An 18,885-nucleotide genomic window follows, 5' to 3' on the forward strand; every position below is an offset into this window, starting at 1 on the left:
TTATGACAGGTATAACGCGAATTCATTAATTTATATGTTCTTCATAACCAACATATACAAAGTCATAGTACTCTCTTTACATTCATTGATAACCTAAATCAATTTATAAACTAACTCAAAATATACAAGATGGATTGAGTTGATTTAAGTTTTTTGAACGCATCTAATTCAGTTCACTAAGTTGAGTTGGATGTGGTGGGGATTATCAACTCTTCTTTTGACTCACATTCTTCACAGCACCGTGTTATAAACAACTAAACTACAACTTCAGAAATTTACATATTTTTTGACAAGGTTCATTTTTCTCTTCCCTTCCCTCCAAAGTCCAATATGTTGTCATAACTCCACACATACATATTAAAAAACAAAGATTTCTTTAAAAGAAAAAATAAAAAACAAAACATCTTTTAAAAGAAAAAATATATGTCATGGTGCAATTTGACTTGGTCAAATTTATATAAGACTAAGTCCAAATTGAAATTCGACCCAAGTATAATGGAAAATTCTAGTCTATTTCAGAATGTTACTCTTATCCCCTCAATCCCTAATAATATCACCCTTAGTTGCTTTTCTTAATGATTTCAAATAGGTTAAACAATATTTTAGGCAACCATATATCATAATAGTTTTCGTAAGTCCATGTCTAAAAATACATTGTTGAGATTGAAATAATAATAATAATAATAAATTAAGATTTAATGTTATGAAAATCCACAAGTACATGACTTAGAAAAAAGAAATGGCTTCACTGAATATAATATACCTCTAGTTTTTTCCTGTAATAAGGTTATACTTTTTCACAGCATAACTTGATCACTAGTATAGTGTATGAATACAACAATCGAGAAAATAAAATATACAATCAATTAAAATTAAGATGGAAGCCCCCCTCCCCCCACCCCCCCCCCCCCCCCAAAAAAAAAAAAATAACATTTAATCATCTAGAGAAGGGAGCAAAATAACAAGTCTTCCTCCAGGAGTAAATATATATGAATAGAAAGAAAAAAAAGAAAAAGAATGAAAGAATTGAAGATTTTGGACCCGCAAACTTGACTGACAACAACAAAGATTGAAGCTCATCTTTTTTTTTTTTTTCCTTCTCTTGTTGTAGCTACTTACAAAATGTACTCCGGTTGCCGAGTCATCTCGCTTGTTGAAATCGATGGCTCGAGTTCCTAATACTTCTGTTCCATCTGAAAGAGCATGGGATACTTTACTGGAATCAACAACCTGCAGCTTTGAGAAAGTTGTCATATGGACTAGAAGCTGGTAATCTGAACGAGTGTGTTTGACACTGATATTCAGTCACACACGGCGTCACAATCTGTCCGAGGGGAGGTCGATGTGAGTTAGCTGTGAAGTGTTCAATGAATGGATTGCCAACCTGCAACTTCAGGAATATATTAGAAGTTTGTAAAGTACATCCTGACAATATAAATCAAGAAACTATTCACATTTGCTGCTAAAAGGCAAATTTAATATTATATCAACTCTAACTGAAAAAAAAAAATTACTCATAGAACTTCAGGATAAGTAAATTTGACTTTCATATTTCCATTTTCTGTCGTGCATTTTGGTTTTGATATTTGCTCCCATATCCTCGTCTCTCTTATTTCATCCCTCCCATTATTGTTTCTTTTTCCCGTTTCTCAACTCTTATGATTTCTCCAATCATTGACTTGGATCAATCGTGGTGGAATGTAATCCTAAGCTAAAATATATGAAGCAGAATTTCTACATGTGGAATAGCTATAGTTTATATCCCAGCAAACAGTTTTCACATATGATCCAGTATTGACACATAATTAGGTTCGTGTCTTGGGTTTACCTCATTTTCTTGGTTTTGCAGAGATACGAGCATAACCGTCTCCTGCTTCTGTTGGGAACACATCAAAGATGACATCTTCTGCTGCTTTCCCATCAGAAGTAGCTCACAATGTTGAGCCATTTCCTTGAAAGGAGGCACCACATCAGTTGTGGTAGAGATGGAGATTCTTCCAACTTGATGAGTCGTTTCAAGTACCTGATTAGATGAAACGTGACAGAGTAAGCTACCATTGAAATTTTCTAATTTTGGCATCTACATCGAATAATGAGAGCTTGAAGTTGCTGACATACTGATTCAAGAAACTGATTCACACTCAAAAGGGGAATCACAAAATGCAACTCTTGATTATCTTTAGTTTGGCTTTCTATCGAATCGGCAAAAGATTCCTCATCAATGTTAAAAAAATGAGCAGACTGCGAAGAAGAGGAAGAACACGAATTAGGGAAAAGTTAGGTTACATTTAGTTTGGCTTTATTAGAGTTTTGAGTATAGCCTGACATACTTTATTCGAAGTTTTATCTGAAAGCTGGTTTCCGAGAGGACACATATCATCAGGTAAGAACTCGCTGAGAAGTTGCTCCTTTATGCTGGAGAATTCAGCCTGGACCATAAAGGTGAGATTTTGTTACTAATAAACAATAAAATGAACCAATCCAGATATGGTTTTTCTAGTGCTTTACGTCTGAAAGTATATCCAAGCTCTTTAAAATCTCAGTAACAACGGATTCCCTAGTTTGATCTTCGGTTATCTCCACTTCAGAAAGAAACTTTGAGGCCAAATCGTCATCTTCCTCTGATCCATATGGACTAGTCTTTATGTCAGACTGTATGGTAACAGCTTGTAACTTGCAGTCGTCAACCAGTCGTAGGAAGGGATCAGCCTAAACAGATTCAGAAACAATTTATAATTGAAATTACTACAGCAGCTTCAGATATAGACAGAGACTTAATTTGGAAGGTAATGGTTGCTCTAAGAGACAGAATCAGATGCATAAATGGGAAACAAACAACCATTACAGGAATTTGGAACCTCAGATTACTAAAGTTCTTTTAACAATAAGAAAATGGGGAACATACCATTCTGCTCACAAATATAGCCTTTGTTCGGTCAACAAGAGGAAGGATATTAAAAGCTTTGGATGAAAAGAGGATCATTGATGTGGCTAGAGTAAATAGGGATCTACAGCGCGATGGTGGCAGTGATCCTGGAATTAGAGTACAAGATGTAGCCTGAGTTGAAATTGGATTGAAGACCGAATTTGAGCTAATGTTTTAAAACTTCACCTTTTTTACCGAGAGAAATGTCTCGCAATGAAAATGCTAACTGAAAACTTCGTACTAGGACCTCATGACTTGAGTTCTGCACAACAGAAAGAACCATATACCTTGATATTAGAGAAAAGAAGGAATAAATAATTCGAAGGGATAGTAAATATTTCCAAGTTTCATATATAGTAAAGTCCTTCTAGGTGCTATATCTTTCTGGTGCTGGAGGACTTCAACGACATAACATTCAAAATCGTAAAAGTGTTCATCTAAACTGTTTGATGACCAATCTCAAAAAATGTTATCATTGGACTAATTGCCACAAAAGAGTAATATAAATCATTTTTATTATTTTTCCAATGATTAAGAGTCTCCTACATTGGCCACCCATTTTCTGATGGGAAAAGAATCCTGTGGATGAATCTCATTCAGGTTTTTTTTTTTTTTTTTTTTGAAAAACAAGGAAAGCAAAAACTGCCTTTTTCAAGATAAAGAAAACTCTTGGGAGCATTACTACCCAAGAAAATGAAATTTTCAACTAAAACGTAATGGTAGTTCGCACCCCAAGCAAAAGAAAAAAGCAACCCATCTGTTCTGAAAAGTATTGTATTCCACCTAGTAATACAATTACCTTAGCTCGAGAAAACAGCAGGATCAAGCTGTACGTATGGGCAATTCCTTCATAATTTTCTGGTAAATTGGCGGAAGATATGGATTGTACAAAAATTGATGAGAGCAAAAGTGTGATTTGGCGGCTACTGAGTCGAAGAGAATAAGTTTCCTGAAATTTGATAAAGCAAAGAAAAAAGAGAAGGAAAAAGTAAGTAAAATCGGTTACCAAAACCTGAAGACAAGCAAAAGAAGAGAAATTATCCAAACTTGATAACATTGACAGTCATTCTAACGCAGATTGAGGTCTCTTCTACTTGCATGACATACTTGTGCCTCACTTAAATAAAAAGGTTAAGTTGGCAATCTAGGTAAAACATATTAGCAAAAGTCAATTACATTGCATAGACATTTCCAGAAAAACTTGAATACTGCTAAAGACATTGAAATGTAGGAACTTGACTACTACTTCCTTGAGAATCTAGCAAGGAGTGTGTGTGTGTGGGTGTTACATCCAGAATATACTTTGGGACTTTAATACACAATTTTATTCAATAAATATTTGAACAGTCTATTTCATAGTAAACCCTAACCAAATGCATATTACATTCTTAATCATAAAAGCAAGTACCCTTGTTACCATAAAGAAAATAAAAAAAGACTGAACTATATTTTATTTCACTATTGTGTTTACATCTCAATCTACAAGACCCATGCGCACATATCCAATCATCTTTTCTCCTTTCTTTTCTTTTTCGTTTTTGGGAATAAGAAACATCAAGTAGTATAACAATGACAAGCAAACTTTAACGATGAGCTACTTTAACCCATATGATATCACATCTATTTGCAGGGAACAAAAGTAACAAAATGCATGCCACATACTAATCAGTATTTCCCAATGCCTAATTTAGTGACTGTGTTTGCTTTTATACACTAAATAAAACTATCGCCAATAAAATACTTAAAATGGAATAATATTCACAAAACTTACTGGTTCTTTGCTCAAGCCATCCGTAGTAGTTGCATCAGTTCTCAAAGGTCCAGAACTTCTTATGCTATAAGCCCGACTGTAGGACGACTTCAACCTACTTAGCATACCATTGTTTACACTTTCCTGTTCACCATCAAGAAGAGAGCTATCTTTCATATCTGGAAGACCATTCTCCAGTGAGGAGGCTTTTTCATTTCTCAGCTTCTGAAAAAGGGCAGCTGAAGAAGAAAAAACAGACACGGCTCTTGTGAGTGTCCTAGGAAGGTCAGATGGTGTGATTGACTCAAGATCTGAAGAGCATGGACGAGGACAAACAGAAGATGGCACAAGGACAACTGAAAATATACGATGAGCTGCAACTCGTGTTTCATGATCTGGGTGGACCATAGCCAGTAATAACTGATAAAACAAGGCCTCAGGGAATGCCTAAGCCATAAAACACTGAATTTATTAAAATCAAAAGGTTAAACTTTGCAGTAGAGAATCAATCAGACTCAAAAGCAGATGAACGTTGCTTGCCTTATTTTGATATGATAAATTAGGCAAGGAGGCAACAATTTGAGCAGCACGATAAACAGCAGAAATTGTAGTTCTGGAGATGACGGCAATGGTAGAAAGGCTCTCCATCATCACAGCCATAGCATCAAGAACTGGCCCAGGTTCTCCAACCTGCTATCCAGTGCTTAGTTAACCATTTAAGTTCTATAAATAGCACAACAATAATGAAAGTAAACAATTCAAATTTCCAACGGAATTAGAAATGCATCCTGAAAGTAGAACAGCATTCTCATCACCTTATATATTAGCTGTACCAGACACTGATCTACTGCCTGATTTAAGCTTTTATTCCAATTCTTCACATCATCCCCTAAATTTGCATCATCAAGTGCGCAGTGTATGCTCTTCCTCAAATGCCTCAAGCAGTCACTCACTGCACTAATTACTGCAATAGAAGGTTCAGCCTTTGCTTCTTGGGCAAGAGCAGTAGTCACAGCAACAATGTCCAGCTGCATGTTAGGCAGCTTCAGAACATTTTTATGGTCAAGATGTTTAATCAATATGGATAGCAAAACATGGGTATTTTGACCTGTAAAAGAAAAAAGCACAGTCAATCAACCAAAATTCACTAGGAAACATGAGGACAGGACTGAGAACATACCAGATTTGTCCATTAAGAACTGCAAATCCTTCAGAACTGGAGCAGCAATACCATGTTTAGTAGACCATAGATTTTCATTATCAAAGTAACGAAACAAAGATTCTAAAATACGCCTCATGGTTGTAGCTTCTTTGGCAAGTTTGGCCATGTTGTGTAGGCAAACCCTAGACCAAAAGCAGGGGTTTTGGACATTCTCCCTATCAAGCAAAGATAGTTAATTCATAATGAAACATATATCTCAAGATTACAGCATGGGAACCTAATCAGAGTCACATGATTACCCTGTCAAGTTCACTTCACCTCTTTCAGTCACGATTTCCCTCCAAGATGGTGTGTTCATCGTGACAACTGATGATGAAGAGATGTGGCCCTCCTCCCGTTGCACTTCTTGCACCCATCGGTCATTTGAGTTTGATTTATTTCCAGGAGCCCCATAGTTTTCCAGGACCACCGAAACAATCTGTAAAGAAAGATCACATGACAAAACAAGCTCAAATTGTGAGCAAGGCTAATGCTAGTCACTAGAAATAATGTTAGTCTTTCTGTCAAAGGTAGGGTTGATGTGCAAGATATGAACGAAGAGATTGATTGCTTGAATTGATAATTAAAAATAGGAACATGGGTAATGGATTGACGAAAATATAATAATAGAATACTAAACAGTACTTGAGATAACAAAATCCAGATCAGTCCAGAATTTCTGAATCAACTTACATTATCAAATTCGGTAGAAATATGAGAGTATTCACCCATAAACCATACCTAGAAGAATGCATAAACCAAATTAGTTCTGAAAAGCAGCACATTTTACGGAAATTGGAATATACTTCATGAATGAAAAGATTATAAACAAATCAACCTGTAATCTCTCTGCAAGTTCAAGAGTACTTTTTTATTGGTTTATTATCATCATTGTGATAAGACGCCAGAATGAAAGAAAGAGTGTCTTTAGCATCACACAGGAAATGTGGAACACCAAGAGAGGAAAAAATGAGGGAAATAGATAATTATTACTAGTAAAAGCTCCAATTGCTACTAATCAATAAAAGGAATCTGCAACAAAAATGAGGGGAAAATCTATCGAAATACACACAGGAGCCATTGAAATGCACAACCGCTCCACACATTATCTCATTAAACAGTGTATTCTCAAAATCTTCTTAATCCTTTCAATCTAAATGCACGATACGATAGAGAAGAAACATCTTTCTTAAGGAATCTCCCCTCACTCCCAAAGGATTCAGAGCAAACAGAATCGATGGTTTATATTTTAAAAAAGAAAGAAAGAAATATAGATCCCATGAGGAGAGACTGAGAGAGCATCCAGAAACCATAAAATAGGACTTCGTTTGACAACAGAAAGTAGAGTCATGGGAACCAAAACAGTGCAGTACATAAAATCCCTTCTCGAAAAAATAACCCATCTGCTGTTTTAGGATGCCAACCAAAACCAATTTGTATAATCCTGAAAATCAGTCACGTTGAAGATGGGAAAGTTTGACATCAACTCGTAACTACTCTACACCAGTCTTCGGAGGTTTCTCACAAGGAACCTCACCTTCTTATGAAATTAATTACACTATCCTTTAGGAGACCAAACTTTACAATTTCATGAATGCCCTTTCTCCACATTGTTCAACATATTAAATTTCCAACCGGCTCCAAAAAAAAGTACTATGAAAATTTATAATACAATTTCCTTGGAAACCTTTTTGCAGTGCTACTTTCTAAATCATAAATTTCAAACAAAAGGTAGAAAAACTTTCCAGCAAATTGAAAGAGATTTGAAGGAGGTATGAAATGTTATCAATTTTTGCAGCCTCCACTTGGTGTCCTTTATCCAAATAATTTTAAAGTTACTCTATCTCTACCATAATTACCTAGTGGAGACTATTGAGCCTCTCTCTTGTTGATTTTTTATCAATGAGCCATGCTTCTGTTTAATATGAGGGAAAGAAAGAGAAAAACAATGCAGAAAAAAAGCACAACTGGGATATTGTCTTCTTTCTTTTCACTGAACTATTCTTTTTTTCTTTTCACTGAACTGAAGTATTAGTTCCCTTTGACAATCTTAATGTAGTTGTAAAAAGTAGAATTTGAGAGGAATACCATTGAAGAAAGTCCTTGCAAGCCAGCTGAACATAGATTTTCAGCCCCTTCATCGTCTCCACTGTCTTGAGCTATTTGACACAGTTTTGGAATAAAGGCTTCTAAGTTAAACATGTAAGTACCATCACTCTGGACAATCAGAAATTCAATATTAATTCAGTAAACATTACAAAACCCTGCACTAGTATACGAAAATGAGGATTAAAGTTAAATTTTCACTTACCTGGCTATTCACAAAACTAAATAGAGTCTGACATCCTATAATTTGCATTTCCTTCTGCCGTGTTTGATCCATTAGAGTTTGCATAATGCTTATTAAGCTACTAGCAAAGAGAGGCCTACAAGTAGTTCACACATCCGTTTGAGTCAATTATTTATGTTTAGAACAGACACTAAGTTTTACATTGTTCTATGGATGGGTGGCAGAAAAGTTCTGATAAAGAAACATAGAATGCCGTCATCTTGCCACTAACTAGAGGGCAGCTGATATCCTTCAAATACAAAATCCAATAAATCCATTCCTTTTTGCCTCATTTCCTTTTTTCCTAGGTGCTCACAAACCCAAAATCTAAAAATATTGACTGGAGCAAAAACCAAGCACTAGAAAACGTGGTTAAGTCCATTCGTGCTGTAAGAGAGAATAGAAAAATATATGTTGACGTAGAATACATTGAATATTTTTGTGTAGATCAAACTAAGCCGTTATCTCTTAGATATGAGAGAAGTAGATATTAGGTGCAGATGTACAGAAAGCAAATCAAGAAAACAAAGATGGTTTTACTCACATTTGCTCCTTACATGAAACCAGAAGTTTTCTGTAGATGGACATGACAACTTTGACGGCTTGAAAATTTTCATTCCTCAATTCTTTATAACACCTTTGCTCTAGGGAAGTTGTGATCTGGTCATGGAATTTGAAGATTAAGAGTTAGTGCAAGAACTATAATCAAGCATTTAGCATGCGAATTAGTCATTGATAATTATTGGAATAAAACACTTCATCCAAAGGGAAAAAATATGAAACATGATCTAAATAAAATTTCCCAAGGCAGAAACAACAACACAAATGATAAAAATACAATTTGAACACTGGATATAGCTTTACACACGCATGCACAAAGGAGACATGGTACGGTAAAGAATATAAGAACCCCAGGATGAATTATGTTTCCCTAAAGGAACTTTCCAGCTAAACTCTTAATTCAAAGCAAGAGAAATGAAGATATAACATCAACCTGATTGTAGAGTTAAGCTGGAAAACTATGCAACCTGGGTTCCCAAAAGAGTTCCTCCAATGATCTGAATACCAATCAATCATCATTGATGGACTGTCAACGATATTTCAATAATCATATACAGCTTCCGAATCCCATCATCAAACTTTCTAAATCAATAAGAATCATGATGGCTGAACGAGTGCCAAAATGAAATCAAACTTAAAGAAGCCTCTGGAAGATTGGTCGTGTGAGACAATTGGGCAAATGCTAACTAAAGCACTATAGGTTTTTGCTACTAATTCATCTACAGATTCTCATTTCAAAGTAAATTTGAATATTTAGGTCCAGGAGGCAGGTAAAGAAGATAAACAAAAAGATAGAAACAAAATAATTATGCTGAAAATAGAATGATGTTGCAGACCAGTTATACAAATATACTTTGGGAACAATACTATCCAGCTCGATGTCATCTAACTTGCAGATGATGTATAATTATATGCCCCAGCCACAATATAAGTGAATGAACACTACAGAAAAATAAAATTATGATAAGGCAAACCACAATGTTAAGGCTTCATCAATTTTACCTTTGGAATTCGAAGAGGATTTTTAGCAGCATATTCACATAATTTGCCTATCTTCCGATCATTCGGTCCTTCTTCCTAACATTATATTGGGATTATCTTCAGTCAATTAAGAAGATATATAAAAAAAAAGTGATGAAACAATTCAATGTGAGGTTGTTGAGTAATAAGAATTAACTATGAGCACGCGTAGACCCAAACAATGAAAAGTGATTTCTTGTTAATTAAAAAAAAAAGAAGTAAATGTACTAACATCAATAATTTTTCTGTAAAAGAAAAACGGCACATAAGACCCAACCACTAAGTTGACTTAACATCATTTTAATTTTCATCATAAAAGGTGCAGAGGACAAAGCAATTGCCCCCTCCATGAGAGGACCAAGGAGAAACTAAATAGTAAAAACTTCTCTCCTATCATTATCAATCTTTCACTGGTGAATATCAGGAGTCCTAAGACCTTTTGAGTTCAATACGAACACAAGAGAATTCCATTCTTTTAACTCCCTGTCCAATAATAGTTAGATTTTCAATCCCAACCCATAAAGGTGACTCTATTTTGGATAGGTCAAGAGGAAGGACTGAGTGATTCTTTGAACAACCTCTCCCACTTCAACCATCCAACCAAAAGAGATAGCTACTCTCATCCCCCACCTTGCTGGAAGAAAGCATACAAGTATCTAATTTTAGCTTGACGATACTAAACAACTCCTAAAGCTTAAAAATTTTGCTTTGCGAGTTAGTCAAAACATACCATAAATATTTATTATTAATCAATTCCAGATGTTTGAAGGATTTCAAAAATTAGCACCACAAACTAACAGTGCAATTCATTTGGAGTGCTAAAAGTATAGATTGGATTGCCTAGATGCTTTGGGGTCCTCTGAAGGTATTGGTATCCACAAACTTGCATCATCACAAACGATACTGAAGGACTTGCTCCCTATCTCTTCAAATGTATTTTTTTTTCCCTTTCTTTTTCTTTTTTCTTAAAACTATCTCTTCAAATTTCTTTAGCGGATAGTTCCACTTTCACCATCTATAAAAGTCCCCACATACATTCGGAGACTAATTAATTTGTCTCTCCTTTTCAATGATAATGAGATTTTGGAAGGGATTGCAACATTGCTTAACGGCACCTGCTTGGATGGAAGGTAGAAGAAAGCATGAGTGCTTGGCACGAGGAAGGGAGAATTCTATAATCCTCTCTCTCTCTCTCTCCCATTTCTAGGCTTCACTATTATTCTCAATGTCTAACTCTCTTGTACTTTGAGTTTATTAATAATAAAAAAGTTTGTCTCCTTTTAAAAAAAGGGAGAATTCTATAAACCCACATGTCCTTTGAGAGAGTGAGTGGTATGAAACAACAATGATCGAGTGATGTGAGTAAGTTAGTCTGATGACTTTGTTTGTAAGGGGGAGAGGGACTGAGGTAAATAGAGAAACGTATGTATGGAAAGAACAGTATTAAAGTTTGGTTAAGGAGATTAGGAGCAGGAAGTCACTCAATTTCCTTCTGTTGTCACAGTTCTTCATGTTAATGAAATCCAAAAGGGTCATTGTGTTAAATTATTTCCCAGTATGGTCCACACTGTAGGATCAAACAACACCACCAGGTTGCAAAGACAACGATCAAAGCTATAGCTTTATAGTGTCAAACATAATAGACAGTTCAGTAGACAGTAAGCTAAAATCAAAAGAGATATATGAGAAGTACGAGTAGCACATTAGAAGGGACAGAACAGAAACACGAGCATGTCACTTAGTAAGAAGATGAATGTTGCACCAATGTCAATTACAAATCTTACTTCAACCAATTTGTACTTCAAACTTTAAATATAAAACTCGCCATGATTTGTCATCACTAAAAACCCCCCAAACCCCATTAATGGAACATGAAAAAAAAAAAATCAGTCATAACAGAGCAAAAGCCAACTTTCAAACTCCTACACATGCCAAAATAATGCTGGCTCAATACTAAAATGCGATGAACATAAAAAATACTAACCGGATTACGAGGAAATATATCTGCAATAAGCTTCTTGTACCTCTTCACAGGCTGCCTAGACCTTGCCCTCAATGCCGGACAGAAGAAACAAAGACTCCCACATACAGGCAATACTTGCCGAGAAATCACACCCGAAATGACACTCATTTTAAACATACAAATATATGTACAATCACACGGATGGCAAAAAAACCCGGCAAACCCTCACAAGATAGCCCTTTCTTTCCCTTCTGAACAAACTAAAATTCCAGGGCTAAGAAGGGAAACAGAAGGTAGAACTCTCAAATATGCACCACTTCAAAGCCAAATTTCCCAGCCTACAAATTGAAAATTTCCGGTCACTACATCAAAAGTCAAACAAGGCAACGAAACGCCAAAACCCCTTCAGTCTAGATCGATAAAATCACATCCCCAAATAAAAAACTAACAAGATTATGATCAAATTTTCGATTAAGAAAAAGTACCCACGATTATTTGTCCTAAAGAAGAACAGAGCAGAACCCGAAATCCCTTTAAAGATGTGAAGAAATTAAAACGTACCCGGAATTCCAGCGTTTAATTTCACCACGAAAATCTCAGTGTCTCTCTCCAATCGATTTTCGTATCGAAAAAATGATGAAACTATCCGTTTCCTTCCGGGCTGCCAATTATGACTGAAAACCCAAGAAAAAAAATCCGAAACTTTTTCAACGGCAAGGTTGTCTGTGGGTCCACAATACATGGATGGCTGATCCTGAAGGCATCGCCATCGTTGGATCAGGTGAGAGCTGTGATGGCGGTTTAAAGGCGAAAGAGGGAAATCCATTTTAAAGTATTTGTTTTTGGTTGAATGACATATGGACGTGCCGGCTTCTAAAGGAAGCCATGCGAGACCAATGCACATGATGATCTGTAAAAGAAGAATTTTTAGGTCAAACTCAAACCATACCCTTGTGAGAAAAGTCATCTTCTCTATCATCATTTATGTGCATTATGATCTTATGGGATTCTTTCAATTTGTTGAGTTATGTTCTTTATAATTAAAGTATCATACAAGTACTATTTCAATGTGGGTAGTGGCTGTACTAATATAATTAAAGTCTCATCCAAGTGCTGTTTCAATATGAGTAGTGGTTGTACCAAAATATATATATATATATAAATGTATGTAGCGGTTAAGCATCTTATTCTAATATATATATACATAGATACCCATGCATATTCATCAGATTTTCTTGCTAAAACAATATTCATATCAAAACATCTCTACACGATAACACACTGTTAATCTAAACGCGATTTTAGAACGTTAATATGAGCATTAGCTCGACAACTAATAAATACTTGTTGTATTATAAACTTCAAGATACGATGTTCAACCTCAATCCCACATATATATGGTATTGTACAAAAATGATGTGTCACGTGCTATAGATGGTTATGTATATGAGTAAGTACTAAAGGTAACTTTACTTATTTCTTTTGCTTTTTGCGAAGGCATTGAATTAATGTGTGGGGTGAGAGAATCAACCTCTAACTTCAAGTTTGATAATACAAAGCATTATCTCAATTTTTTAATACAACAATAGCGATAATTGAGAATCGAACCTTTTTCCTCTAAGATAAAAGAGCATACTAATTAATTATCATTGAGTTATGCTTACTGTTACTTACGAAATTTAAGTAAATATCAAATAAAATAAACTTTCAATTTTCATGTCCAATAATGTTCAGGAACTTGTTAGATGCTCCCGATTGAAAATTTAAACATGTTGGATGCTTTTTGAAGTTAATGAGAGTTGTTAAATACAAACGTGTAGGTTTAAAAATGTATTAAACATATTTCTAAAGTTGAAGGATCTATTTAGTACAAACTCAACGTCTAATCTAAAGGATTTGCTATCGATTTTAAGTTGTTCGATATTGGTATGCAAGACTTAGTCAATAGTTTCATTAACTAATTTGGATTCTATTTAGCACAACAAACACACAGATAATCTCACTTGTAAATTTGACTTAAGATAGATATAGTAAACGATTTAATGTTCCTATACAAACAAAAAAATAGAATTAGTCAATTAGCCGTTGGAGTAGTTTGAGATGTAAAAGACAATCAATCCCCACACACTACTTTCCACAATGAACACACATTAAACCCACGTATAAATATATTAATACCCTTGACTTCTCATGCTAGGTGATCCAACGAGTAGTGTGACGTACAAATTTGTCGATTATCTTTTGTAACGTTTAGCTCTATATTATTTTTTCATTGTTTTAACAATAATAACTTTCTTATGAAGATAAATTTAATATTAGATTAATATTCTAACGTTATGTTTGTAAATTGAAAGTTATTTCAATTTTAATCTCAGTACTATAGAATTTAAATTTTCATATTCTATTTCTTTTGTGTATGCTAATGTACGTTTAAAATAGAGAGATCCCGTACATTAACGTGGAGTCTACAAATATAAATACTTAAGATGAGTTATTTTCAAATATATATATGTTGTACAATAAAATAAAACAAAATATAATAGTTTATTTGTGATTGATCGAAATAGACTAATATTCACGTGTATCACATATAGATTATGTATATTTATAAATATTTGTACGAGTTGTCATTTAAAATGGATTTTCTTTTATAATATGAACGAGAGGAATAACTTTATATTTGTGAAAAAGTACAGAATGCGAGAAATTTTATAGTACTAATAGAGTATCATACACCATATCTCACTTGATTTTTAAAAGCATCATACAATAAATGAAAAAACATTAAAAAAAATTGCTATCTCTTTGGTGTAGAAGAAAATCATCCGTGAAAGACGACGTTCCTCGATAGTAGAAAAAAAAACAAAATTAACTATTAAATATATAAATTTCAATAATATTTACTATTAAAGTTGAATTGTTTACCTAAACATGAAAAGTTAGCAAGTGAATCAATGAAATAAATAATAAGTTAAGAAGGTAGTAAAAATGAATGTAAATATAACAATGATATAAAAAATATTTATAAATATAAGATTAAAGAAAAAGAAGAATTTGAAATAAAAAGTTATATAATGAATAGAAATTAGTTTTTATGTTATATATTTAAGTATGGAAACATTTTAAAATAAAACAACAGATTAAAACTATTTACTAAAATTTGTATATTTTGTAAATAGTTAGTTGTATTGATATTATTGAGAAGAATTCGTCTTAATTACTCATATGGTCTACTTTTATGGATTAAGATATTCTAGAAAGAGGCCTCCTTTTTCTCTACTAAAAATGTAAAATATTCAATATTCTGTCAACGTCCAATCAAAGTTGATTCACCGCCACCACATTGGAATCCGACAACATCGTCAACAGGATTATTGTCGTTCATACATTACTAAGGCAATCTTGGTCCAATCAAAATCAAAGCCACCAATTTTCCTTCATATCCCCTTCTCCTCACTCTTGACCCCCTCAAATTGATCGATCCGAGTGAAGAAACGGGTCGTAGGGAAGAACCCCAGAAGATTTCCTTTTCGACGATGTCTTCTGGGGCGGTTCGATTGCTTGTGTTGGATTTTGCCCTCTCTTTTATGTGGTTATGGTCGGGGGTTTTGGTTAAGATCTTTGTTTTTGGGATATTGGGGTTCGGAAATGATCTGGTTAGCGAGGTTGTCAAGGCTTCCTTTTCGATTCTCAACATGTTCTTCTTTGCGTTCCTGGTGAAAATTTCAAACGGGTCTGCTTATAATCCTCTTACCATCTTATCTGCTGCTTTTTCTGGGGATTTCAGTAAATTTCTGTTCACTGTTGGTGCCAGAATCCCTGCTCAGGTTCTTTTCCTTTATTAATTTTGTGTTTGTAAAACTTAGTTTGAGTATTATGGTTGTTTTCATCGTCTTGATTTTGTTTTCTTTTTGATATCTGTGAGTGTTTGACTCTAGCTTGCGTGAAACTCGATTAGTCTCAATAGTGCTTGACTTGACCCTTTCTACATTTGGACTGGATGATGATATGGAATTAAATATATTAATGTTAGCTTAAGGGTGGAAAGTTAGAGGGGAAGCTTTTGAATTTGTTCTTATATTTGCACGTCAACGCTCTTTCTCACTCGTAGTTAGAAATTTGCACAAGGTCTGACAAGGTGGACAAGGTGGTGGTTATTGAAATTAATTGAAGAGAGAATGTCATTAGGTTACAAACATGGGGCTTCCAAAAGCTAAGTGGATTGATAGTGGTAAATTCCATCTTATTTCAAACCTTTAATATTGGGGTCTAATTTGGTTTGGCGGGAAATTGTGTTGAATAGAATTGATTTCGGTGTGTTACTTTCTATATTCCCATCTGCAACGATGCAAATGGAGTAATTGGGATCAGTAGAATTCTAAAACTACGGAACCAACTGGTTTCACATACGGTCATACGGAGCAACGACCCCAACAGTTTGGAAGATATCTTGAGAAATGGTTTTATCACCGGTGTATCCTATATGTACTCTAGTTTATTCGAAGCATCCCGATGGTGTAACGCGGTCAACTTATTGGGAAAAAGGAGGGAAGTCACTTTGTGGAACTTGAAATTTTGGAATGAGGTGATGCTTGCAAAATGGCTGTGGTGGTTATCTCTGGAGGCACCAAGTTTTTGAAGTTCTTCAATCTCTATTGGGGATGGTTTGGTCGCTTACTTTTGTGGGAGGATTGTTCTCTCTTCGATATTTTCGTCTTCATCATCTATCTGCTTTGAAATTTTCATGAATGGCTTCTGCCCTTTCTCTGCGAGACCACTCATACGGATACATCTTTGATTTTGGTTGTCCTTTGTTCTATTGAGAAGCTTATGCTACTGCTTCTTTTTGGCCTTAATTGTTGGTTGACTTCCAGTTTTGCATTGAGGCCGGGGATGTTAGGCTTTAAATCTCCATTCTTTGGAGTTTCCTATTGTTTTTTCTTCTATTTCCTATCTGGTTCAACCTCCTCCACATTTTCTTTATTTTTCTCACTTTAGAATCTTACCATTTACCTAAAATTTTAAATCTTGTGGGCTACCTTCACAATCAAACGTCAAAGGTTTGTCTCGTGAAAATAGTTGTACATGTACACAAAATAGACTAGAAGATATAAAAAACTGAGAAGGAAAAATATCTCAGAATGTTTCCCAAGGAGTGTGGTGCAAAGTCTGATGTTTCCATGAAGTTTGTTTCTTATAAAAAAAAAAACTATAATAGTAATAATAACAATCTTATTCTGTTGGAGCTAATATGTAACCCCTCCACTTTCTATACCTTATCCATTACCTTTAAAAAAATATTGGGGTAAATTTGACTTTTGATTTTAAGGGTTTGGATTGGGAATGAGACTCGATTTAGTTGTAGATCTCAAAATTTTACAGTTTAAGCCTAAGACTTCAAAAATGTTGTTCTTAATGATCTCTAAAGTCAATATGTTATTAACAACAGTAATAGAAAAATAATTGGACATGTTAGATATTGAAGTCACAATATCTGTTATATTATTTTTATGCTGATGTTGAATATTTAATACAATTCTATTGTTTTTTATTTTTGGTTTTTTTTGTTGAGATAGAAAGACCCAGTTCTGAATTCTTCAAGATTGATATGTTTAGATTTTGATTTTAGAGTTTAACATGTAATTTATCACAAAAGCTATACATGTGATTGTGAGACAACATGAAAGGAAAATGGAATGACCTCTGTTAATAGACTCTTGTGCGAGTATTCGCTTGGTCTCATTTCTCCTGGCAGAACCTTTTTTTTAGTTTGACTCCATTTTCTTTCTTTTTTGTGAGCTTTGATTGTGTTTGCATTCTTTTGTTTTTCCTCGTGAAAATTAAGTTTTTTTATTTTGATATCCATGAGTGTCCGGATTAGCTCACCTCGACTAATCTTACCGGACAACCTGCCTGACCCTACGATATTGAGGTGTCAAGAAAATCCGTAGGAAATTAATTCGTAAGTAGGTGATCACCATAGATGAACTCATGATCTCTTAGTTAGTTATGGAGATCTCTTAGTTAGTTATTGAGAGTATGTTTCATTTTATCACTAGGACAAAAAGAAAGAGGTAAGTGTTTTTGTTAAAAGAACTTGAAATGAAAAGATCTGGCCTTCCGAAAACATATTAGTGATTCATTACTATATCTCAACAACAATAACAGATGATACTTCTGGCTTTGCTCTTCAGGTAATAGGAGCTATTACTGCTGTTAGGCTGATTATCCATACGTTTCCCGAAGCAGGACGAGGGCCTCGTTTGGCCGTTGGCATCCATCATGGTGCTTTGACGGAAGGATTGTTAACATTTGCCATTGTATCTATCTCACTTGGACTTTCAAGGAAAATAGTTGGAAATTTCTTCATGAAGACTTGGATCTCAAGCTTATCCAAGTTAACTCTTCATATTCTCGGTTCCGACTTAACTGGTGGCTGTATGAACCCTGCATCTGTAAGTGTCAACAATGACATTTCATCCAAATATCATCATTTTATTTGTGTCGATTTTGACGTTGAATGGAGACTCAACTGATTGATCTTTTTCGACTTTTTCGTAGGTAATGGGATGGGCGTATGCTCGTGGGGAACATATAACAACAGAACATATTCTTGTATACTGGATCGCTCCAATTCAAGGAACTATAGCAGCGGTATTGACGTTTAAGTTAATATTTCGACAACCGAAACAAGAGAAAGTAAATATGAAGAAAAAATCAGAATGAGTAAACTTGCTGAATTTTGTTGTTCTGCTGATGGATTTCTTTGATAGCATTGTTCAAAATGTATATAATTGTTTACTGATTTGTGCATGCTTTTTATTCGATTTTCTTGGGTGGGTAAAACATCAATCACCATTCAAAATATCAACTGTTCGACTTTTCCACCTTATAATTATCTAACGAGAAAAAATGTACTTTTGTAATAGTTAATCTAAAAGCGCTAAACTTTTGGCTACAAACACGTGTATCTATACATTCTTATGCACAACTTATGTATATTTTTTGATAGTATATAAGGTATGAAAATCGAACCTCAAGCTTTAAAGTCAATACTACGTATTATATCCTTCGAATCATGCTCATTATGGCATATTCACAAATTTATTATCATTATTACTATTTACTTTTTCAA

General features: G+C 34.5%; 2 protein-coding genes across 3 annotated transcripts; one reads left to right on the forward strand and one right to left on the reverse strand.

The window, feature by feature from the left end:
* Positions 1-726: 726 nt before the first annotated feature.
* Positions 727-12,672, reverse strand: LOC101210251 (protein SEMI-ROLLED LEAF 2). 2 transcript variants are annotated; one of them, XM_031883530.1, is made up of 20 exons: positions 12,312-12,669; positions 11,772-12,088; positions 9,770-9,844; positions 8,751-8,866; positions 8,189-8,303; positions 7,966-8,094; positions 6,571-6,618; positions 6,138-6,316; positions 5,857-6,053; positions 5,492-5,784; positions 5,217-5,366; positions 4,698-5,123; positions 3,726-3,875; positions 3,113-3,188; positions 2,906-3,033; positions 2,509-2,709; positions 2,331-2,429; positions 2,119-2,241; positions 1,829-2,023; positions 727-1,384 (listed from the first exon to the last, which is right to left on the reverse strand). In XM_031883530.1, the coding sequence occupies exons 2-20, from the start codon at positions 11,925-11,927 to the stop codon at positions 1,223-1,225; spliced, it is 3,018 nt and encodes a 1,005-aa protein (XP_031739390.1). In that variant the 5' UTR covers positions 11,928-12,088; positions 12,312-12,669; the 3' UTR covers positions 727-1,222. The 2 variants fall into 2 exon arrangements, with proteins under 2 accessions (XP_031739390.1, XP_031739389.1); XM_031883529.1 differs by having other exon boundaries at positions 1,057-1,390; positions 12,312-12,672.
* Positions 12,673-15,060: 2,388 nt separating this feature from the next.
* On the forward strand, positions 15,061-18,712 carry LOC101214379 (probable aquaporin SIP2-1). Its single transcript, XM_004136571.3, has 3 exons — positions 15,061-15,577; positions 17,945-18,205; positions 18,312-18,712. The coding sequence occupies exons 1-3, from the start codon at positions 15,287-15,289 to the stop codon at positions 18,474-18,476; spliced, it is 717 nt and encodes a 238-aa protein (XP_004136619.1). The 5' UTR covers positions 15,061-15,286; the 3' UTR covers positions 18,477-18,712.
* Positions 18,713-18,885: the final 173 nt, after the last annotated feature.

Source organism: Cucumis sativus, chromosome 3 (assembly GCF_000004075.3).
Source record: "Cucumis sativus cultivar 9930 chromosome 3, Cucumber_9930_V3, whole genome shotgun sequence".
Taxonomy (NCBI): Eukaryota; Viridiplantae; Streptophyta; class Magnoliopsida; order Cucurbitales; family Cucurbitaceae; genus Cucumis; species Cucumis sativus.